The sequence below is a fragment of the Phialemonium atrogriseum genome, assembly GCF_030411735.1.
Source record: "Phialemonium atrogriseum strain 8032-3 unplaced genomic scaffold QBC33scaffold_32, whole genome shotgun sequence".
Classification (NCBI taxonomy): Eukaryota; Fungi; Ascomycota; class Sordariomycetes; order Cephalothecales; family Cephalothecaceae; genus Phialemonium; species Phialemonium atrogriseum.
In genome coordinates this window covers 57,667-78,416 of record NW_026848169.1, presented here as the reverse complement: position 1 = coordinate 78,416, position 20,750 = coordinate 57,667, and the positions used below count along the sequence as shown (strand labels likewise).

General features: G+C 55.2%; 9 protein-coding genes across 9 annotated transcripts; 4 read left to right on the top strand and 5 right to left on the bottom strand.

Annotated features, from left to right (window-relative positions):
* Positions 1 to 78: 78 nt before the first annotated feature.
* QBC33DRAFT_549916 (uncharacterized protein) lies at positions 79 to 2,171 on the bottom strand. Its single transcript, XM_060429015.1, has 5 exons — positions 1,787 to 2,171; positions 1,650 to 1,718; positions 1,429 to 1,575; positions 489 to 1,348; positions 79 to 418 (listed from the first exon to the last, which is right to left on the bottom strand). The coding sequence occupies exons 1-5, from the start codon at positions 1,971 to 1,973 to the stop codon at positions 170 to 172; spliced, it is 1,512 nt and encodes a 503-aa protein (XP_060279529.1). The 5' UTR covers positions 1,974 to 2,171; the 3' UTR covers positions 79 to 169.
* A 183-nt stretch (positions 2,172 to 2,354) lies between these two features.
* QBC33DRAFT_549911 (uncharacterized protein) lies at positions 2,355 to 3,900 on the top strand. Its single transcript, XM_060429014.1, has 4 exons — positions 2,355 to 2,611; positions 2,679 to 2,915; positions 3,002 to 3,300; positions 3,374 to 3,900. Exons 1-4 carry the CDS (start codon positions 2,550 to 2,552, stop codon positions 3,556 to 3,558), a joined length of 783 nt encoding a protein of 260 aa, XP_060279528.1. The 5' UTR covers positions 2,355 to 2,549; the 3' UTR covers positions 3,559 to 3,900.
* A 434-nt stretch (positions 3,901 to 4,334) lies between these two features.
* QBC33DRAFT_479799 (fungal-specific transcription factor domain-containing protein) lies at positions 4,335 to 7,182 on the top strand. The gene is made up of 4 exons (XM_060425316.1): positions 4,335 to 5,208; positions 5,363 to 5,658; positions 5,731 to 5,858; positions 5,995 to 7,182. Exons 1-4 carry the CDS (start codon positions 4,503 to 4,505, stop codon positions 6,749 to 6,751), a joined length of 1,887 nt encoding a protein of 628 aa, XP_060279527.1. The 5' UTR covers positions 4,335 to 4,502; the 3' UTR covers positions 6,752 to 7,182.
* A 614-nt stretch (positions 7,183 to 7,796) lies between these two features.
* QBC33DRAFT_598450 (putative class IV aminotransferase) lies at positions 7,797 to 8,797 on the top strand (the record flags this gene model as incomplete). Its single annotated transcript, XM_060431976.1, has 1 exon — positions 7,797 to 8,797. Exon 1 carries the CDS (start codon positions 7,829 to 7,831, stop codon positions 8,795 to 8,797), a length of 969 nt encoding a protein of 322 aa, XP_060279526.1. The 5' UTR covers positions 7,797 to 7,828.
* Positions 8,798 to 9,616: 819 nt separating this feature from the next.
* Positions 9,617 to 10,738, bottom strand: QBC33DRAFT_562865 (putative dehydrogenase; the record flags this gene model as incomplete). Its single annotated transcript, XM_060430237.1, has 1 exon — positions 9,617 to 10,738. The coding sequence occupies one exon, from the start codon at positions 10,736 to 10,738 to the stop codon at positions 9,617 to 9,619; it is 1,122 nt and encodes a 373-aa protein (XP_060279525.1).
* Positions 10,739 to 12,565: 1,827 nt separating this feature from the next.
* On the bottom strand, positions 12,566 to 13,739 carry QBC33DRAFT_459698 (uncharacterized protein; the record flags this gene model as incomplete). Its single annotated transcript, XM_060424939.1, has 2 exons — positions 12,566 to 13,213; positions 13,323 to 13,739. The coding sequence occupies 2 exons, from the start codon at positions 13,737 to 13,739 to the stop codon at positions 12,566 to 12,568; spliced, it is 1,065 nt and encodes a 354-aa protein (XP_060279524.1).
* A 368-nt stretch (positions 13,740 to 14,107) lies between these two features.
* Positions 14,108 to 15,734, bottom strand: QBC33DRAFT_549908 (zinc finger protein-domain-containing protein). The gene has a single exon (XM_060429013.1). The coding sequence runs from the start codon at positions 15,682 to 15,684 to the stop codon at positions 14,332 to 14,334; it is 1,353 nt and encodes a 450-aa protein (XP_060279523.1). The 5' UTR covers positions 15,685 to 15,734; the 3' UTR covers positions 14,108 to 14,331.
* A 347-nt stretch (positions 15,735 to 16,081) lies between these two features.
* QBC33DRAFT_598443 (uncharacterized protein) lies at positions 16,082 to 17,252 on the top strand (the record flags this gene model as incomplete). Its single annotated transcript, XM_060431975.1, has 3 exons — positions 16,082 to 16,119; positions 16,327 to 16,453; positions 16,792 to 17,252. The coding sequence occupies 3 exons, from the start codon at positions 16,082 to 16,084 to the stop codon at positions 17,005 to 17,007; spliced, it is 381 nt and encodes a 126-aa protein (XP_060279522.1). The 3' UTR covers positions 17,008 to 17,252.
* Positions 17,253 to 19,857: 2,605 nt separating this feature from the next.
* QBC33DRAFT_459678 (Rieske domain-protein) lies at positions 19,858 to 20,493 on the bottom strand (the record flags this gene model as incomplete). Its single annotated transcript, XM_060424938.1, has 2 exons — positions 19,858 to 20,139; positions 20,203 to 20,493. 2 exons carry the CDS (start codon positions 20,491 to 20,493, stop codon positions 19,858 to 19,860), a joined length of 573 nt encoding a protein of 190 aa, XP_060279521.1.
* Positions 20,494 to 20,750: the final 257 nt, after the last annotated feature.

Genomic DNA, 20,750 nt, shown 5'->3' with positions numbered 1-20,750 from the left:
TGCTGGTCAGCCGCGTTAGACTGTTACTAGCTGTATGGATAGTGTGGACTAGCTTCACCGAGCAAGAATAATGAATGACTCGAGACAAGACGATGGATTGACTACGGTAGGTATGTATGTACATACATATAATTACAATGTCTAAAACCGGAGTCCCTTTCCACACAACTTACAGCCTCCCCCGAGCAGCCTTCCTCTTGGTGGCCTTCAACTCGGTATCAATAGCCAAGGCGGAAAGTGCGCCTTGTTCCAGCGCCCCATCGATCGACGCCCTCCATCCGTGTGCCCAGTCCGCGGAGGCGAAGAAGACGTTGCCGTGGCGGCTCTGGAGCTCGTCTTGATACTTTGACATATAACCAGGCCGCCACCACGCAGGACCACCCTGCGAGAAAGGATCGGTGCACCAGTTGTGGAAGGTCTGCGGGGTAATTCAAGTTCGTCAGCACAATATCACGCGCGACAAAATGATCTGGCTTGTCTCGACTCACCAAACTCTTGACATCCATAGGATGGAGCTTCTGTAGGGCGTCCACCGCCTTCAAGGGCTCCTTCTCCGGCACGAAACTCCCGCGCTGGTCGGCCCCGAAGGCGACCAGGTGGACGTCCCCGTTGGGCAACACCCCGTCGCCGTAGCCGTACATTAGCTGGCCGGGGAACCGCATGCCGTTCCACCGCTCCAGCTCCGGGTTCCTGACGTCGGCATGGATCTTGCTCATCTGGTTGATGTGGCCGATGGTGATGGCCTCCCGCCTGCGGGCCGACAGCGCCGGCTCGAAGGCCACGTCCTTGAGCACGTTGAGCGGCACCGTGCAGACAACCTTGCGCGCCCTGAACGCCTCGCCGGCCACGGTGCGCACCGTCGACGGCTGGTCGGTCTGTCGGTCCTGGGCGACGGAGGCGACCTGCGTCGAGAAGGCGTACTCCAGCCCGGAGTCGACGGCGTCGGCGAAGATGCGCCGGGCCAGCTCGGTCTGGCCGTCCCGCAGCTTGTAGCGCAGCCACACGTCGCCGAAGTTGTCCGAGCTGTGCATCAGCAGCGCGTGCGACCGGATCATGTCCCACAGGCTGGAGGTCTCCATGTGACCGCCCGAGATGTGCAGGAGCAGCGACACTAGCAGTCCCTGCTCCTCGGCCGTGAGCTTGTGCTTGATCTGCTGGAACCGCTCGTGGCACGACACCTGGTCCCACTTCTCCACCGTCGCCCGGTCGACGACGACGTTGTCGAGCTGCGCGTGCGGCAGCGGGCAGAGGGTGCGGCCGTGCTGGCCGTCTACGTTGACGAAAAGGTCCCATGCCTTGGCCGACATGGCTCCGGCCTCTTCGTGCGAGAGCTTCCGTGGCTCAGTGCCTGTAATTTATAGCACCCCGGGGGTGCACAGCGTCAGACGAGGGAGAGCTCCAGTACACTTCTTTCTTGTGTCTGCTTACCTGCAACGTTGATAGTGTAGTATCCTCGTTCCATGTTGGGGCTTCCGGTGGTTATGAGATCGCGATCCATCCCGTAGCGGGTCATCTCGCGGAACAGGTAGCCCATGTGGTGTGTAACCCACGTGCCTCCCATCTCATACAGGAACCCTGGTGAATGAGCAAGCGAACGCAACTGTGGAGATTTACGCCGTCAAAGGTCGTGGAAAAGGGTCACCGCTCACCATCTTTCTTGACTGTGTATGTCCGACCGCCGATCCTATCGCGGGCTTCGAGCAGCAAGACGGTGTGGTCTTGACAGCTTCGGTCAGCCAGATGAAGACAGCTTGCCGGAGAGAGGGAGGCCCAAGAACAAACGCACTCAGCTTGGCAAGGTCGCGCGCCGCCGCGAGGCCGGCATAGCCAGCACCAACGACGATGGCATCATACACCTTGGTTGCAGTCCTGACAGACCGCGGAGGCGTCACAACGGCGTCGCTCTCGAGCCCCGGGCGAACACCCGCTTGTCTATCCCACGCGTATCCATCGCTTGTCTTGGGGGCTGTCATGTTGAATTCCAGGGGTAATTAATTAGCCACAAGGATATCCTGGTGTGTCGAACAGGCAGGCAAGCCGGGTGAGATTCCAAAATCTCAGTTCTCTGCTTCAAGTATCCACGTCCGTGATTCGGGATTTTCATGGCGCCGGTGATCGCGCGTGTATCCGTGAGAGCCACAGCGGAGAGATGATTGCAGCTAGATAGATGGGTCGAATGTTTGGTGCTGTGGAGTCCTCTGATAGCTAGAAGTTCAATTATACCCAATCTGGTATAAAGAGAGCCCCGCCCATGTTCGCGCTACTGAGTACACACCTTGCCAGATAAGGAGATATTCTCCAACCCGCTGCCCCTCATCAGGCTCCTCAACCCTGTAACCCCGCACCGAGACTGAGTTTGAGTCAGTCCAACCCCGCTGTCGTTACTAGATGAAGGATGATTTATTTAACATGTGCCCGCGACCCGACGGCACCCTAATCGCGACAAAGGGCATTATTGCGTCACTTGTCACCTTCTTCTGTATTCGTACCGCATCTTTCCATCTTCTGGCAAATTCAACTTCAGCTCTTGGATCACCACCATCATCATCATGCCGGACTTCTCTGGACTCGAACTCACCAATAAGGTGGCCATTGTCACCGGTGCGTCTCGGTAAGACATTTCCTGTAATCATTCCGCCGCCAACTATTCTGAGCTGACCCCGACTCCCTCCTAACAGGGGACTGGGCGCTGGCATTGCCGTGTTGCTGGGCAAGCGCGGCGCCAACGTGGTCGTGAACTATGTCTCGGAGAGCAGCCGAGAGCGCGCCGAGAAGGTTGCAAAAGAGATTGAGGGCAACGGCACCAAGGCGATTGTCTGCCGAGCCGACGTCAGCAAACTGGAGGAGATCCCCAAGCTGGTCGAGGCCGCGCTCAAGATCAGCCCGACCGGCAAGATCGACATCCTCATCCACAAGTAAGTCCCGTGGCGTAACCCCCCCTCTTCGCCTTGACCCAACAACCCACGATGCAGCCGTGCTGACCTGGATGGCAATCGATCAGCGCTGCACAGGGAAACGAGGCCAACCTCGTCGACACCACCGAGGAGTTCTACACGCGGCACTTCGACGCCAACGTCAAGGGCCCCATCTTCCTGACCAAGGCCGCCGAGCCCCACCTGCCCAAGGGGGGACGCATCGTCTTCATCTCCTCGGCCGGCGCCCGTCTAGGCGTTGCGGGCCAGACCGTCTACGCGGCGACCAAGGCGGCCGACGAGGCGCTCGTGCGCGTGTGGGCCAAGGAGCTGGGCCAGTCGCACGGCATCACCGTCAACTGCGTCAACCCAGGCCCCATTGCGACAGGTAAATATGGGAAATCACTGCAGCCGGTGTGCAGAGGAAATCAGCGCGCTAACAAATCCATTCCCCACAACAGACCAGTGGTTCCAGAGCGACGAGCAGTTCCTTAAGGACATGCAGCCCCTGATCGACTCGACGCCCGCCGCGGCCCGCGTTGGCGAGGTCGACGATATCGCGCCCTTGGTGGCCTTCCTCTGCTCGGACCAAGCCAGGTGGACGACTGGCTCTGTGCTGTCTGCGAACGGAGGTCTGTACAACTAAGAGCAGGTGGGAGGGGCAAGAAAAAGAAAAAAGGAAACAAGAAGAAAAGAGAAGGAAACAAAAGAGGCATTGAGGGAGTTGGGAACACGCCGTGACAGTGACATACAATAGCAGAGGCAGACAAGTCGCCATGCTGTGGCGGTTGAAGGTGTTGCTGCCTCAGCACAGAGTCCAATCCACTCTTGGTCGCCTTGGCCAGTGCTGGGGTCGCCTTGGCCAGTGCCGGTAGAGGCAGCGAGGTTTTAAAGTCTAGCACAGTGGGTTAGATATTTGCTCCTAGACCAGTCAATGATAATCTAATACCCCATTATCTCTATCTACTGAGGGGATTATCCATATCAATCGGAGCCGGGATACGTAGGACCTTAGCTTGTTACCATTACCGCTACCGTTCTTCAGGTACAGCCGGCTTTCCCACATATGTGTAATTACAAGCTAAAGGATGCGGAACTCGCAGCATTAGTTGACTGGGAATTTCGGTATTGCTGAGCAGCCGAGTTGGATGGCTCGACAACCCAAGTTCAGGGTCACTTCCTGCTATCTACTTTGTGGATTCGTTGCTCCACAAACAGAGAGTAATCAGCTTCTCCTGGTAGGGTGTGCTCGCCACACTAATACCAGTAGCCCCGGACTAGGCAAATGGAGTTTCGTCATCGTTTCTAGTTAGCTGCGGGGCGATTAGCAGTGTAGGCGCCAATAACAAGTAGGTAGCCTCCATAGGCTGGTTTGGCCTGGGGAAGAATTTGTTTGCCCTCTCCTCACCTCTCGTCCCCTCCCCCGCACCCCCGCCCTCACCCCCCGACTCCAGCACATAGCCATTGCTGGTAATTAATTCTCGCCCAAATCGGTGCTTCCACGTCCCTCCACAATTCCGTGTCCCGCATATCCCGCATATCCCGCATATCCAGCATCGTCTACCACGCCAATCAATTGCCCGTCGCCAGATGTCTCAAGCCCCAGCCCCGAAATCTTACAAGTTCGTCGGAGGCCCGAGCAGGAAACGGCGCCGGCGGACAGGTCCGAAGCCGGCCCCAGCCCCTGGGGAGAAGCAGTACGACTTCGATGTTACTGCAACCTGCGACCCAGACCCGACCATCGCTGCCGTGGAAGTCCCCCAGACAAGCTCTTCACAGGCCCTGGGCAATGGTCCCACCATCGCCGACGACCAGGCCACAGTCAGCAGCCCAGCGGCTCCGCTATCACCCCTAGCCGACGACGCAGCCGGCGGCGGCGGTAACCTGCTCGACTGGCTGCACGCGGGGTCGATGAACCCGTTCTTCGAGCCGGGTCTGCCGTACGCCAACACATCGTTCAACGGCGGCGCGCACTGCGACTTCCAGCTGCCCTTCTACTTCGGTCCGGACATCCCCATCGCCGACCTGTGGAACTCGCCACCCACCGAGGAGGGCTTGTGCCACGACATGGCCGCCCCCGCTGCCGCCGTGTCTGAGGACAGCGGCCCGGCGAGGGGGAGCCCCAAGGCTGAGTCGGTCATGGCTGGGACTGGCGATGTTGATGTGACGCAGCAGCCACAGGAGCACCAGCACCAGCAGCAACAGCAGCAGCAACAACAACAACAGAAGCCGTTGCTGAGCTTGCCTAACGCACCGGGTAACATCAGTGATACTATATCTCAGTTATTGAATCGATGTAAGTGGCAGCTGTGTTTCACCCTTTCTTTTCTCTTTGTTTATGTTCTTCTACTCTATGTATATCTATCCTCTTGTTTCTCTATTCCCCATGTCCAGCGGTGCCAAAAAAGAAATCCCATTAACACGTCCGGTCTGTCTTTCCAAACAAACAGATGACCGAGAATTCTGCGTCATGCCTCTCACCCACGACTTCGAGGCCAACCCATTCCGGTTCAACGCAGAGACCGGGCGAGGGTCTCAGCTTCTCCTCCACTGCATCCTGGCTCTGTCGTACAAGCACATACACCGCGATACAGGGACCTGTCTCGACGAGGCCCGAACCCACAAGAAGAAGGCTCTCCAGATGCTCCGGGACGTGGAGGATACATCACAAGAGACTGGCTCCCAGAGCCCCTCCACCTTTGAGGCTAGTTTCCTCGATGCGGTGTTAATTCTGATGACACTAGACGTGAGCTTTTGCATCCTTGTCGCAAACTGCTCATGACTAGAGAAAGGCTAACAGCAGTGGGTTCGTGCGCAGTGCGCGACCTCGGCTCATGGACCTTGGGTCTGGTATCTCAAGCGTGCGCTTAAGATGATCCAGGCGACGGGGCCCCTTGACCTCCAAAAGACCCCACGGATGCAGGCCCAGATCGAGATGCTTGTGTGGTGAGTCAGCCCGGAGCCCGGCCCCCTCTCCCCTTTTTTCTTCTTTTTCCCCTTGGCGCCACCCACCCCCCACCCCCCCCCCCCCCTCTCCCCTACGGGACCATGCTAATGACGCCCGAATTGTGCATATGCATAGGTGGGATGTAACTCTGGCATTAACAAGCCGGCGGGGCTGTGTATTATCCGAGTCCACCACCATCAGCCTCTTCAGCCCAACCGGCACCGATGCTGCCAGCTTCTACAGCGTCTCAGGCTGCCCGGGCCAACTCTTCAAGTACATGATCCGGCTGGGCGCCTTTGCCCGGGAGTTCGAGCTTGCAGCCACCATGACGTGCGTCAAGTTCGATATCGAGCCCGTGCTGGCTGTCGAGAGGGGGATCAGGGAGTGGTCAGACCCGGATTACGGATACTCGCAGCAGATCCTCGCCGAGCTGCTGGGCGGCGATGACGACCCGGCTAGTCTGGCCCACTACAAGGAAGATCTGCACCACTGCGCCGAGGCGTGGCGCTACTGTCTGCTGATCTACATCGAGCGGGTGTTCAAGTGGCAGCGTGATAGGCCTGTCTCGTCCATGCTGGGCTTCCTGGGGCGCAAGACGCTAAACCACGTCGTGGCCTGCCGCCGGACCACCATGCTGCAGAAGCAACTGCTACTTCCTGTGTTCCTAGCTGCCTGCGAGACCGTTGACGATACCCTGCGTGACGAGGCCCGCGCCTACTGTACGTGGTGGAACGAGAAGACGCGCTACGATATGTTCCTTACGGCCACAATGCTGCTTGAGGAGGTGTGGTCTAATAGCCAGGACCCCATGAGCTGGTGGGGTTCGGTTATCGACCACAAGACGAGGCGGACCACCAGCGGCTCGGGCGAGAGGCAGTATCTCTTTGGTTAATGCGTGTCCAGAAAGGGGCTAAGAGGGGTTACTCGATGTGGGAAGAGAAGAGAAGATGCTCTGGAAATGGCACAGCTGAGTCCACACCCCAGCCGTCGACAGCCACTGGGTCGTGGTGGTGCGATGTCTAGGCCCCGGTGGGAGCATTTTCTCTCGAAAAGGGGGCGACCAAGCAGAACCAAGGGCTCGTCGTCATGATAGGCCTAAGAGTCCTGCTGAGTGATGGTGACACTCACCCTCGAATATGAGCATGCAGTGGGCGATTGGAGGACTTTGGTTGAAAGGGCATGGCGTTATGGTCAAGTCAATGAGGTTTCGGATATGGGATGGGAACTTGCGTACATTTCTACCTTTTGAGAACATGGCAGGTATGTTTATATATATACAAACATACATACAGCATAAGCAATATGGAAATACTTTCTAGGAGAGTCGAGACCAAGCTCCGAACTGTTCAGAGTAGTGCCATGTGCCCTGAGTTTATCAGCGAGGCAATGGCTGTCAGCAATCCAAACCAGCCCGTGATTCACCAGACTTGGTCTGAGAGCGTTCCCAGCGCTGTCACTATTTTTGCCTATACCATAAGAACCACCTACTTTTTCAAGCTATTCAGAGCCGCACGCTAATGCCAGCGGGTTATGACAACGCCTTAAGGTATACACGTGTTAACGTAGTGTGCGGAGTAGGCTACCTTGTGGGGCACAACCGGCACACGCTCTGGTAGTCGCGAAAAACAGCAGATGGTAGTGTGGTTCTCCAATTGCCGTTTTAGGAAATTACCACATCAGGCAAGAATGCCACAGCGGGTACGCATGCCACTGTGGCTCTATCTTCGTGAGAAATAAGGATGCTCTGGGGGGCAGACATGGTATCTACATACATAAACAGATCGTCCACATAGCACCTAATCCCACAGAACGGACAGACACGACACATCGACATACATACCACACCATCCAAGCCTGTCCCCATATCTGCTGTCCCTAGGTCAAAAACCACCTCTCACTTCATTCTTACTCCACCCTCCCCAACCCACCTTCGGCACCACTCACACACGCGCGCCAAAGACTCCCCAAGATGGCTACCATGGAAACCGTCTTTGCCAAGTACAGCCAGCGGCAGGCAGTCTTGGAGGCCAGCACCAGCCCGTTTGCCAAGGGCATTGCCTGGGTAGAGGGCCAGCTAGTGCCGCTTGGCGAGGCGCGTATCCCTCTGCTGGACCAGGGCTTTATGCATAGCGATCTGACCTACGACGTGCCATCTGTCTGGGACGGGCGCTTTTTCCGTCTGGACGACCACATTACGCGGCTGGAGGCCAGCTGCGCCAAGCTACGACTAAAGCTCCCGCTGCCACGCGAGGAGGTTAAGGACATCCTGGTTGACATGGTGGCCAAAAGTGGGATCCGCGACGCCTTTGTCGAGATCATTGTCACGCGTGGGCTCAAGGGCGTCCGGGGTTCTAGGCCCGAGGAGCTCTGCAACAACAGCCTGTACATGTTTGTCCAGCCATACGTGTGGGTTATGGAGCCCGAGGTCCAGCCTGTCGGCGGGCGGGCCATCATCGCGCGGACAGTTAGGCGCATCCCGCCAGGCTCTATCGACCCGACGGTGAAGAACCTGCAGTGGGGCGACCTGGTGCGCGGTCTTTTCGAAGCCAGCGACCGCGGCGCCACCTACCCCTTCCTGACCGATGGAGACACCAACCTGACCGAGGGCTCTGGCTTCAACGTGGTGCTGGTCAAGGATGGCGCGCTGTATACCCCCGACCGCGGCGTGCTGCACGGCGTGACCCGCAAAAGCGTCATTGACGCCGCCCGCTCCAACAATATCCCTGTCCATGTGCAGCTGGTGCCTGTCAAGATGGCCTACCAGGCCGACGAGATCTTCATGTGCACAACTGCCGGCGGCATCATGCCCATCACCCACCTTGACGACCAGCCTGTCAACGGCGGCAAGGTCGGCCCCATTACCAAGGCTATCTGGGATACCTACTGGGCGATGCACTACGAGGACGCCTACAGCTTCTTGATCAATTATGACGCATGAGACAAGCAACAAGTAGCGCCGGTCGGTCAAGGAAAAGGGGGGGGAAGAGAGTGCAGGCGGAGAGGCTAAGCTGGGAGTGTTTGGGCTTGGGATTCTGGATGGTTTTATCCTCTGTATATGGGTGGCATAGGGCGACGGATAACGAGGATTCTTGTCTCTGCGGCAACAAAGCATGATGCATTATAGGGTAGTCGTATATACAAGCTTGTGGACTAGTTTTGAGTCTTGTATCTTTTATCACACTTCGTCATTGTCACCCTGTGCAACAGCTACTTGCATTACGCACGGATTGCCTTGAGTAGTTCCTGTGGCTGGAGCGTAGTCATGAGTTGCTGCTGCTTTAACCTGAGCTGTGGTAATCCTGGCCAACCCTCACAAGCCAGCCCTGGCCTCTGAAAATGTTATACTATGGGGCGCAATGCGTTCTTGGACAGATGGTCTTCGGAGCTTGGCCAGAAGAGTAGAGACGATACAGGTTCGAGTACGTAAATGGGACCTGAGAAGCCTCAGAAAAGGAGGAAAGTATCTGAACAAGGGGCCATGTGCGCTAACTAAAACTACTTGATTGATATTTTAATTACTGCGTAGACCGTCGATATAGCGCCGATCGTGTCGGACCTCCTTCACATCCACGTCTTGAACATAGCAGTCTCCAACAAGTAGGGAGGGTACCGGTATGACATAGAAGCTTTCGAAAGATTCAAACTTTCCTCACTGAATATACCAGCTCTCCCTCAAAGTCCAGAGGTAATCTGTTATCCTAACTCTACCTTACGTACATTCGGTCCCAAACCTCCCAAGTCTGTCGCCAACGCAAGTTTAGTTCGGTGTAAGCTTCAAGAGCCGGCCGTTAGCACCATCCTCGATCACCCAAATGGCGCCGTCCTTGTCCTCTCGGATACCGCGCATGCGCTTGCCCATTGAGATACGCTGAGTCTCCTTCGCCGTGTCACCAGTGATGGTCACGCGCACAATTGATTGCGAGCTGAGACCGGTGATGATGGCATTGCCCTTCCAGCTGGAAAACAGGTCGCCCTTGTAGATGATCAAGCCGGCCGGGGAGATGACGGGGACCCAGAAGGCCTTGGGCGCTGCGAAATCGGGGCGTGTGCTATGGTTAGGAATCGTCCGGCCGTCGTAATGTTTGCCCTCGCACACGAGCGGCCAGCCGTAGTTGGCGCCCTTCTCGATCAGGTTGAGCTCGTCGCCGCCCATGGGCCCCATTTCGACCTCCCAGAGACGCCCCTGGGCGTCCCAGTCGATGCCTAGCGGGTTACGGTGGCCCAGCGACCAGATCTGCGACTGGATGGCGCCTTGGCTGGCGAACGGGTTGTCTGCGAAGGCGGTGCCATTGTCGTACAGCCTGATTATCTTGCCGAGGTTGCCGGTCATGTCCTGGGCCGGGGTCATCTGGTTGATCTCGCCGGACGAGATCCATAGCGCGCCGTCGGGCCCGAAGAGCAGGCGCAGGGCGAACTGGAGTCCGCCCGAGGCCCTCTGCGAGTGGCGCCAGATGACCTCGAGGCCGGATAGCGCGCCGCCGCCGTTGGCGTCCAGCGTCAGCTTGCCCCGCGCGACTGCCCCGCCTGCCCCGCCAGTGCCACTCTCGGCGTAGCTGATATATATCATACTGTTCTCGGCGTATTCGGGGTGCAGGGCCACGTCGTGGAGACCGCCCTGACCGCCGTAGGCGACAGTAGGAACACCGGTGATAGTACCTTTGGCCTTGGTGGCCGGGTCGACGAGACGTAGGTTGCCTCGTCTCTCGGTGACGAGGATACGGTCGTCGGGCAGGAAGGCGATCGCCCATGGCTCGGCATGGTCGGTGATGGGTGTCGACTTGAACGGCTGCTGGCGAGTGTCCAGCTGTTGCGATGGGACGGCCAAAGCACCGGTCACCAACGCCAGAGCGTAGGTGACAGAAAGTCCGAGATGCATCATTTTCGGGGCGGGCTTTGCTTCCCAGTGTATTGTGTTCCTAGACGACCGAGGGTTGAGTGGCTTACATCGGCTGCCTGTTCCCCCAAGGTAGGTAGGTAGATATATAAGAAACGGGAGGACTCGAGCAACCCCTTGCCCAATTGCAGGCTATTCCCATTTCCCAGCGTTTAATGACTTGATATATATAAGGTTAATCGGAGTATCTGCACACTATAACCCCGAAGTCTCCATGGGTCGACAGGTTTGGCAGAAGTCTGGCATGGCATTCCCACCCTAATCTGGCACGACCTTTTCTCTGTTGCCATGGCTGCCGACGCCAAGACGGGGTCGTGTACTGTAATTTTCTGGGCATCAATATACAAGTTATCAAACTTGTCATCATCTTTTTTCTTCCTTGCACCATGCGGGGGTTCTCGATCCGTCTCCGCTATCTTGGCATGTGTGATATCTTGGCATGTGTGGTATCTTGGCACGTTGGTATCTTGGCATGTGTGACAGGATGATATCCTTGTTGAGCATAACATAGTCAAGTACTTACAAATATACCCTGCTGTCCTCTCGATTTCAGCATAATTGTAAAGGCAAAAGCGTACTTTGGGCTTCGGTTTAGGCGTAGGATATACAGTGGGAGAGGTACTTGTATGCCCATGCCTTCCTTTGCCCCTGGGGGCAGCGCGCCGTTGCCCCTCCTTGCCCCTGGGGGCGGTATATCTGCGACCTAGGTGGCCTAAAACTGTTCCCTTGCGAAAAGCTGACATTTTTCATTTTCAGAACTCTAGGGCGTTGCAAAGCACTGCCTATTTGTCTAGACCAGTTTTGATGGCTTTCCTGGTCACAACCTAAGTAGCGCTTGAGTAAAGCGGCGAGAGGTGGTGTGGGTGACTTGGCGTAGGTGAGGGCAATCGATGCGTAAAGCAACATATCTTGGAAAAAGAGTAGGGGTCTAGTTCATAGTTCATAGTTCATTGGTAGTCATGGAGTTATTGGGGATAACAACTGGTTATCGAGTCACTCCACTTGGGCCCCTCTGATTCTCTCTCATTCTAGATCTTATCGTCATCTTGGTGGGCAATAATGAGTAGAAATCCATTCTCGTGCAATTTACGTGTAGAGAATGATTGACAAACGGGCAAAAATGAGATGGTCTATTACTCGGCACGCCACGAATTCCCACTCGGTACAAATTCTGGGACGAGTGACTGGTGGGGGCAGCTAAGGTTGTGACGTTACCGAAAATGGTGCTGTTGACCAAGCCCCACCGCTGGGAATATCCTTTTCGGGCAATTCGGAAACAACCGGGGTAGCGATAAGACGACGGTGGGTCGTGAACTGACTCGATAAGCCATTCTAGTAGTAAATAATTAATGGGCAGACTTGGGCAGAGAGATCAAGTAACATCTTATGTACACTGGCTCTGCGACAGAGCAGTGTTGGTGTTAATTATGTTGAATTACGGGAGACGGAGCTGTTGTCTCACGTGTGTGTCGGGCACAGAAACTGGCAGAGTTGGTAAATGTTGACACGAGGTTGCCTTGATATAGGTTGGTTAGGGTGCGGAGGAGGGTAACCCATTCCCTCCCGCCGCCACACGTCCATTGTTGGGACCGTGCTTCCGTTGTTGTTTTACACAAAGGTTGCCCTCACTAACTTGGTCACCCCTACTCCCTGGGGACAAGTAATAGGTCGCATTGGCAACAGATATCATCACAATCCTGCCTCAAAACAAATACACGTTCAATTTTCGTGTCCCAACCACACAACACTATAGACAAGCCATATCCGAAGGCAAAGGCATACGACTTCGTTGAACTCCTCAACAAGTCAATATCAAGCCGTAAACCTCATTCCCGTCATCCCCGGCATCTGCCCCGCCGTCTGGCCCGGAAGCTCCGAAAGCCAACCCTCCGTGTCCTCGGCAACAGTGCTCTTCACCGAACACTTGTTCATATCAGCAACAGACTGGGTTTTCAGTATTCCCGGCGCCCCCGGACTCCCACACGCGTGAAACATGCAGGAATCATTCATGGCACGCTGTAGAGAATCTCCCTTCCACCCAAACACGTAATCCGCGTGAGTCCCATACCCCTGACTATCCATATAGGACCAAACAAAAGGCTGAGATCCGTCTTTCGGCCACATATCTTCGAACAGCTGCGTTTGCCACATTGTTTCATACGCAATCTGCGGTACCCGGACCGGGTGGGAATCGGGACAAGGACCGGCCTCGGCGAACGCTCCTTTGGTCGTGCTGTACATGTGAGATTGGTGATCGGGGCTGTCGACATTCTTGCCGTCCCAGCACGAGGGGAAGTGGTGAATGGCCATGATGCCGGCGGGGCACGGTTTGCTGGGGAAATCGGGAGTCTCGCTGCCCCGGGTCAGGATTGTCTGCAGGCACGTGTATCGGAGGCCTGGGTTTGCTTTTGCTTCCGCGAGGGTGTTCGTTGCGGGACTGCCGACTGTCATGCGGAACCCCTAAGAGCGATTTAGTTTAAAAGCCAATTGGTCTTCCTCTTAACCAGCCGGAGAAGAAGAGGGTTAAGGCGTAGGATGCTTGGTGTGCGACCGGGCATGCGGGACTTACGGGTTTGAAAGCGGTGATATACTTGTCACCGTTGCCACTGAAGTCCTTCTGAGTGTAGTAGATCGTCATGCCACCGTTGATGTCGGGCGCGTCTTGGCCCTCAGTACCCAGCTGAGCATTCGGATATTGCGGCACCCGCTTGTAAGAACCGTTCTCATGCCTGAAGTACATCACCGCCGTCCAGTAGTTGGAGAAATCCTCAGTGTAGGCGCATGTCGTGCAACTTCCCTGCTCGCCAATATCCCCTTCCATAGTCGCATTAAAGGCATTTCCGCCGACAATCTGATGAACGTGGGCTGAAGGGATGCGAGCAGGCTCGACAAGCGGATCTAATCGCTGGATTGATACAGTCGAGCATCCGAATCGAAGGGCGGCTTGGGAGAGCCCAGCTTGGAGGAGGAGAGGAAACCACTTCATTTCGATATTAGGGCTTTTCCGTCGCCGTAGGAGGAACTTTACGTGATCAGGCTCCAGTGCTCTCGGGATGGTAGACAGAGATGTCAAAGTAAGTGTAGGGTGCAGCGCGATGCTGTCTCGACCGATTTGAAATGCAACCACTATCTATCTATAGAGTGAGAACTAAGGCTGCTTATTTGCCGACGATACCTGGCCAGGATAATCAGCCTCAATCATTCAATTTGGTAGCTGTAGATCTTATTACCCATAATCATTAAGCGACAGATTCGCAAAGTAGGACGGTATTAATGGACAAACGTCTTTCCAGAAATATATTAAACGGTGAAACTGGGGTAATTTGTATCGAGACCGAACGCAACTGCCGTACTGCCAAGATACCTTGTCTTCATATCATCAGACAATTACCCGTCTTGTAACCCGACAGAGAATTGGATCGCGCGGCACGAACCTGAGATTGAAGGCCTCACGTGGAAAATTGAGAACCTTTGCAGTCGCGAGATATTGAGAGCAAATAGAAATACATAGTACGAGTCTCTGGACGATGGACGAGATGTATCCAACACCAAAGTTACCATGAAGCGTCCAGCTCTAATTAGACGTCGAGATCTTCCCGATCGCCAGCCGCCTCAGGCGCCTGCCTTTTCTTCTCCGTCTCAGTGAGACCGTTGATAAACATCTGTGGTAGAGCAAGAGCTTCCCCGCCGTATCCCTCCTGCCTGATGATGTCCTCGGAAGCGCTGAGGTAGCTGAGAACAAAGGCAGTCCAGGCGTGTCTCTCAACCAGCGATTCCTGGAACGGCCTTGGGAGATACGGGTCGTTGGCGATAGCAGCGTCGACGGCCTGGGTCACACCGGCCTTATCCAGTGTGATAGGCTGTACCTGGTTAAAATCCAGTACCCAGAGCTCTGTGGACCGGAGAAAGAAGTCCTCCTCCTTGCGCGATGGTGGGCCAGTGTACGACCCTGGCTTGAGCTTCTTGAGTTCGTCGACGCCGAAGGTCTGCGGCACTGCTGTTGTCGAGCTCCCCAGCACGAATTCAACGCCCCAAGCGTCAGTCTTGGCAGCCCAGTGCATCAGCGCCATGGTGCCAGCAATCTTACAGGCCATTGCCTGAATGTCGAGGCCGACCTCGGCCAGCTGGTTTGCGTGGAGGTTGAAGTTCTTCAGCGAGAAAGACTTCCCCTCGCCTTTGCCTTGGGAGCAGCCGAGATACACCCCCACCAGGCAGCCCCTGTTGGCCGAATCCGCCGAGGCGTCCTTGTTCCACGGTACGCAGTACTTATCGATCAGGAGGGTCCGGGTGGCCAGGGGAAGGGGCGGGATTCTCTCGGTGACAAGGGCACTGGTCGGAAGCGTACAGGATGAGTCGGCCGCCTTGACAAGGGCTGGGTGTTTGTCGAAGTACTCGCATTCGTCCTTGGGCACAAAAAAGTAACAAGCCGGTATCTTGACATCGTCGAAGCCGTAAGCGTCGAAACATTTGCCAATCAACGAGTGCATCATGTAGTCATTCCACAAGCCCTTGTGGTCCGACTTGGCAAGCTTGAGGACCAGATCTCCTGCATCCTCGGTGAATATGACACCACAGGATCCAGCCCCAATCTTACTAACCGATTCGTGACATCGTGCTCGAAATACCGCCTGGTTATCGGTGGCCCAGGATGGTGTCGAGAACGAGCTGTGTATAGATCGCAATTTGGGCACCTCGTGGCTGGTCTCGTCGAGCTGGTTGACCACTGGTTGCTGGGATTGGTTGGTCGCTGGTCCATTAACGCTGTAGGAAGCTTCGGGAGTCGAACGATCCGATAAACTGCCATCGTCAACAGGTTTATCGAGTTTGAGCAGGTGGAGGTCGGCTGGAAGATGGTCTTCAAATGAAGGAGACCTAAGCCGCCTGAGACCGTTTGAAGAGCTGCCGACGCGTCGGTGTTTTGTTGAAGACATCTTGACGGATGTGAATATTCGAAGTTGGAGGCGAAAGGGAGGGGGAAAAGTGTTCGTGCGGGGGATTGAAGTAAGATGAAGTTTGCCTGCGGTTCCCCACCATTTTGAATTCGTTTCACCACAGGTCAAAGAGTTGACTTCGAGAATGTTAACTTTAAGGAGGGAGCGCGCATGGAAGCTTAATTAAAACCAGATATATTCCAAGTACAGAACCCCCACCACGCAGGGCGCCGAAGTTGATCGTGATTTCAGGCAGGGATGAAGGAGGGACAAAGAGAAAAAGGGGAGACTGATTTTCTTCTCGGCACAGGAAACAAGTCAGTTGTTGGACAGTAAGTAGCCCGGGTATGCATGTCAGCGAAACTCACCCACCACTTGACAAACTTAAGGAAGCGAAATGCCCCGAGACATCATTTGCATACGAAGAAAATTAAGGTTTGTAACCCCAATACAAAGCTAAGGCATTTGGGATGGGCCTATTGGTGGTCAAGATGGGGGAATTGGAAAGAAGGTTCGCCGTTGTGCCGGAAAATATGCAGACTTTGCCTCTTTCCCTCACCAACTGATCAGCTCTCCTTTCCGTTCGCCGTGCAAATTTAGTTGGAGGGGAATTCGTTGGTTGACCTCTCCACGCTAGATTAGCTCCTTTGTTCGGGGTTATTTGCTGAGTCCCGAGTCCCCAGCACTTAAGCCTCCCCGAGCAGCTCAGAGGATCACCATCAAGGTCCCAGTCCGCTATCATTTACGCGTCGAAGCCTACCGGAAGATGGTGAGTCATCCTATTACAAACTAGTGCCACAGTGGCTCATTCCGATGTCCACCACGGATATAAAGGATTTACGAAAAGGGAAGACGTGGGTGCAGAGAAGCCCGGGGTAATGAAATGCTAAGAACTGAGCCTGGAGGTGAGCGCAGACGTGAATCCAGAAGGAAGGGTTAACGTATTTCTAATATGCGGAAGTGATGGTAGATGCTGGCGCCATTTGCTTGATTGGATTCTCAATATTGTCATCTCTGACCCTGCTGGTGAATGACTTGTCTTGGTTTTCCTGCTTGAATGACAGGTTGCCTGGGCTTGGAGGCTTGATCGCAGCTGTTCCTTTATAGAGGTACGTCACAAGCTTGGGCAGCATGGTCCACCTGGCCGCAGCAGTCCTCAATCTCGAACCCCCGACCCGAGCCACCGCCCCCGGGTCTCTGAAGCGGCCGAGGGATAAGGCCGAGGTTGAGGAGAGGACCATGACGCACAAACGTCAGAAGAAGGCGTGGGCGGCGCTTGGAAACCTGCAGAAGGAGTGTCACCGACGCAGGCTCTTGTCATAAGGGTGACGCAGACCCTGATATCAATGACTGACTTGAGCTATTAATTAGAGGTTGTTGCCTAAGCCTGTACAGATACCGATTGCTGTTATCAAATAATCACGCCTGGGGGCTGTGCATCACAGCTCGTGGTAGGCCGGCAGGAGTTTTAGCAGGTGGCAGTATCTTGCTGCTGCTGCCATCACTACTGCTGCTTCTGTCTATCGCTATTGCCGTTGCTGTCGTTCGCGACTGCCATCAATGTCTATCGCTACTGCTATTAATGTCTATCGCTATTGCTGTTACTGTTTATTGCAACTGCTGTCGCTGTCTATCGCTATTGCTATTACTGTTGCTTGCTATTGCCGTCGCTGTCTATTGCAACTGCTGTCGCTGTCTATCGCTACTGCCATCAATGTCTGTCGCTACTGCCGTTTCTATCCATCACTATTGCTGTCGCTGTCGTTCGCTACTACCATTTCTGTCCATTGCTATTGCCATTGCTGTCGGCAGGTGTGGCGGCGGATGTGTTCAACGCTAAAAATAGGTGTGCTCTTACACAGACACAAAGATCCAACAATTTCTCCACAAAGATCCAACGACTTCTCCAGGGGCCCTCCGGCAAAACGAGGATGAGGCAGCGGTGGCGGCTGGCGTGGCGGCGGAGGCGGCGGCGTCATCATCCTGCTCCCCATCGAGGGGAGCAGCAAGATCTATACGGCCGACGGAACTACGACCTTCACCCCCCCCCCCCCCAACACCCAATGGGAGCACTATTGTCCTCCCGCAAAACAGCACCATCCTTATTGACCCTGATGGCGGTACCGAGCTTATCACCCCTGCCCGGGCAGGCACTATTAGCCTCCCATATGGGGAGCATGTGCTGCTAGGTGGCGGCATTTTAATAGCCCCCCTTGCCAGACCATCCGTCTTGTGGTTGGCGATGTGCCAACAATCTCCCTCCACCCCGGGACAATGGTGGCTGTCCCCTCTCCCCCGCCTGCTGCGCTTCCTGTGCTGCTTCACATTGACGCGAAGCTGGCCAAGGAGATGATACTTCTAGGCAGACTGGTCTTTCCTGACGGTGGTACCGTTAGGGTCCCCGATGGGAGCGACCCCATCGCTTTGGGCCCTAACGGTGTCACTGTCCCAGTCAAGACTAGGATGGACAAGGACGACAGCGAAGGCCCATGACTTTTGCTTGGTGGCCTAGTGCGGCTCCCCCGTCCTGTCTCGCTTGGCTCGGCGTTTGCCTTGGGTGCCGGGACCCCTCTCCCGTGTGCAGTTGTGTTGCCTACTGGCATCACAAAGCTAGTAGGTTGGGTGCCTGAGAGTGGTACTGAGCTTCTTGCCGGGACCATCTTCCCAGCTGGGTCTGTCCTTCCCTGGCTCTCCGTCCTTACCCCTGGAACTAGCATCCTGGGCGGTACCATTCTTCTGGCTGGGTCTGTGCTTCCTGGGGGCACGACCCTCCCAGCAGGGACTAGCCTCCTAGCTGGCATCACCCTCCCTGGAGGCACCAGTCTCCCTGGCGGGACTATCCTCCCAGGGGGGATTTAGCTCCCAAAGGCGGAGTAGAGATGGTGGTGGGCGTGGCATGGCTTGGCAAAGGCGTGGCGGCGGCTGCGGCTTACGCAGTAGATGGACTGGGCTGGTGGTAGCATAATTATAAGACTACATAGTAGTCAATGCTATCAAGATTCACGCTGCCTTAGCACAAGTAAATATGTTATATGTGATGACTAAGGGTACTGTAGAGATGATGACGCAGTACCTACCTAGGCAATAGCGATGGAGAGCGGCGGCAGTAGCAATGGAGAGTGGCGGCAGTAGCGATGCACAGCAACGGCAATAGAGATACACTTAGCAATAGACAGCGGCAATAGCTACGGCAGCAACAGCAGCTGTCACGATTTCTGCCACCTGGTCGAACTTTTTGGCGCCGCCTCGTTCGCGGGTGAAGAAGTTGTCGATGAAGGCGTTGACGTCGTCGAGGAGAACCTGGTCCTTGACTTCTCTGGCGGCTCGTTTCTGGGCAACTTCCTTGGTAGTCTGCTTCCCAGTGCCAGCCTCCTCTTCGTCGGAGAAGTCGTCCTCGTTGCCTCCGTCGCTGGCTCCGTCGCTGGCTCCGTCAAGATTCCTACCTGCCAATTTAGAACTCTTGCAGTTTGCCACTTATGCCTGGATCTCAATTAGAACCCTTTTCCGAATCATCAACCGCCCTTTCGTCAGCAATGGCTAGAAGATCAGATCAAGGATCAGATCAAGGGCACCTGCGATTGCGTTGTTCTCGCTGACGCATGTCTCATCACAGGCACAAGACGCATTATCAAGGAGTTGAATGACGGTTTGAAGTTGTTTTGAGTACAATGCGTAAGATGTCTCTTGACTGTTCGCAAGCCTAGCTCGATCTGGTTTACTGTTAAAGCTGCGACGACATCCCAGAATAACCTCAAGCAGATACGCCTGCGAGACGCCGCAAGACCCCCCGAGCTCCTAGGGAGCGTGCTCCCAACCTTGATCCTCTCTCAGTCGCACAACGTGTCTTCCCACACTATCAAGCGCTTGCAGCCTCTGATGCCGACAAGGTCACCCAGAAGCTAAACGGCGTTGTGTCTAGGTGCGCCAAGATCTACATCAAGCCGGCCTAGCCAAAGACCAGACTAGCCCTGTAAAATGCACCGCCATAGCCAAGGACAAGGACGGGAAGGAGGAGAGAAAGCCGGGGGACAGGGACCAAATTGCGGAAGCGGAGCGGGACGGCGGTCCGCAATAATTGTCGATAAACCGCGGCGGAAGATCGGGTTTCGGTGCGGACGATGGTGATCACGCTGGCGGAGTCGGATGAAGAGATGGGTAATTTTCTGAATTGACCTAGCCGATTCTTTGCTTTCTCCTCACCCACACCTCTGTCTCTGTGGTTTCCGACGTATTGCAGGCCTCGTCAGTCGATATAGGAGGCTCTGTGCCTCCAATCTCGCGCAGCTGGACCTCCCACACCCCGAGTTTGTATTTCCCACGATCTGACATTCCAGAAAACAGGTCGAAGGACCAGCCATGCTTCGGACACGTCAGCCCAGCGCTGAGAACGATGCCGAAGTCTTCGATGTCAAAAGGAGTGCCTTGCGAAAGGGGAAATGACGAATGAGGACATTGCTGAGAGCACCGTGGTCAGTTCTATCGAAGCACGGTCTTTTTAAACGGGCTCATCTGACTCACATGATCAATCGCATGAAACTTGCCTCGATACTGGAACACGAGAACCTGGTCCTTCAAGTCTCCGCCGATATCGGAGGACTCGAGAGCGTCTGCTGCAATCGGCACCTCAGTCCTTTGAGAGATATCTGTCCGAGGAACGTGGAAGACTTTGCATCCTGGTTTGAGGCCTGAGTCACAGACCCGAGGTTGTGATAGGTTGTTGTCGTCCAATCCGAGGTCGGGGAATGACGAGGCAAGGCCGACGGAAAACCACTCTGCTTGTGACCGAAATAGTGCCCTGAATGGATTCATCTCTGGGTGGTTTGTGGTATTATGGTGGAAATCCCCACCCCAGCAACTCTTCAGGCCGATAGACAAAAAATGGTGACCTCTTTTTAAGAGCTTCGGCGCGGTCGCATCGACATTAAGCATCTGTCGTTGGATTTAAATTCATCTAATCTGTCACGTGCCTCTGCTTGCGAGCAAAATGCCGGTGTCTACCTACCTATTTTGACATAGTGCATTTTAGCCGAGTCTAAATGTAGCTTAGCGCGCCGCAAAATGATCCA

Coding starts and splice junctions, on each gene's coding strand:
- QBC33DRAFT_549916 (XM_060429015.1), bottom strand. CDS start 1,973: ATGACAGCCCCCAAGACAAGCGATGGATACGCGTGGGATAGACAAGCG. Junction 1,719..1,786: donor GCGCGACCTTGCCAAGCTGA/GTGCGTTTGTTC, acceptor GAAGCTGTCAAG/ACCACACCGTCTTGCTGCTC. Junction 1,576..1,649: donor ATACACAGTCAAGAAAGATG/GTGAGCGGTGAC, acceptor CTCATTCACCAG/GGTTCCTGTATGAGATGGGA.
- QBC33DRAFT_549911 (XM_060429014.1), top strand. CDS start 2,550: ATGCCGGACTTCTCTGGACTCGAACTCACCAATAAGGTGGCCATTGTC. Junction 2,916..3,001: donor ATCGACATCCTCATCCACAA/GTAAGTCCCGTG, acceptor GCAATCGATCAG/CGCTGCACAGGGAAACGAGG. Junction 3,301..3,373: donor CCCAGGCCCCATTGCGACAG/GTAAATATGGGA, acceptor TCCCCACAACAG/ACCAGTGGTTCCAGAGCGAC.
- QBC33DRAFT_549908 (XM_060429013.1), bottom strand. CDS start 15,684: ATGTCTTCAACAAAACACCGACGCGTCGGCAGCTCTTCAAACGGTCTC.
- QBC33DRAFT_479799 (XM_060425316.1), top strand. CDS start 4,503: ATGTCTCAAGCCCCAGCCCCGAAATCTTACAAGTTCGTCGGAGGCCCG. Junction 5,209..5,362: donor ATCTCAGTTATTGAATCGAT/GTAAGTGGCAGC, acceptor CCAAACAAACAG/ATGACCGAGAATTCTGCGTC. Junction 5,659..5,730: donor TAATTCTGATGACACTAGAC/GTGAGCTTTTGC, acceptor GTTCGTGCGCAG/TGCGCGACCTCGGCTCATGG.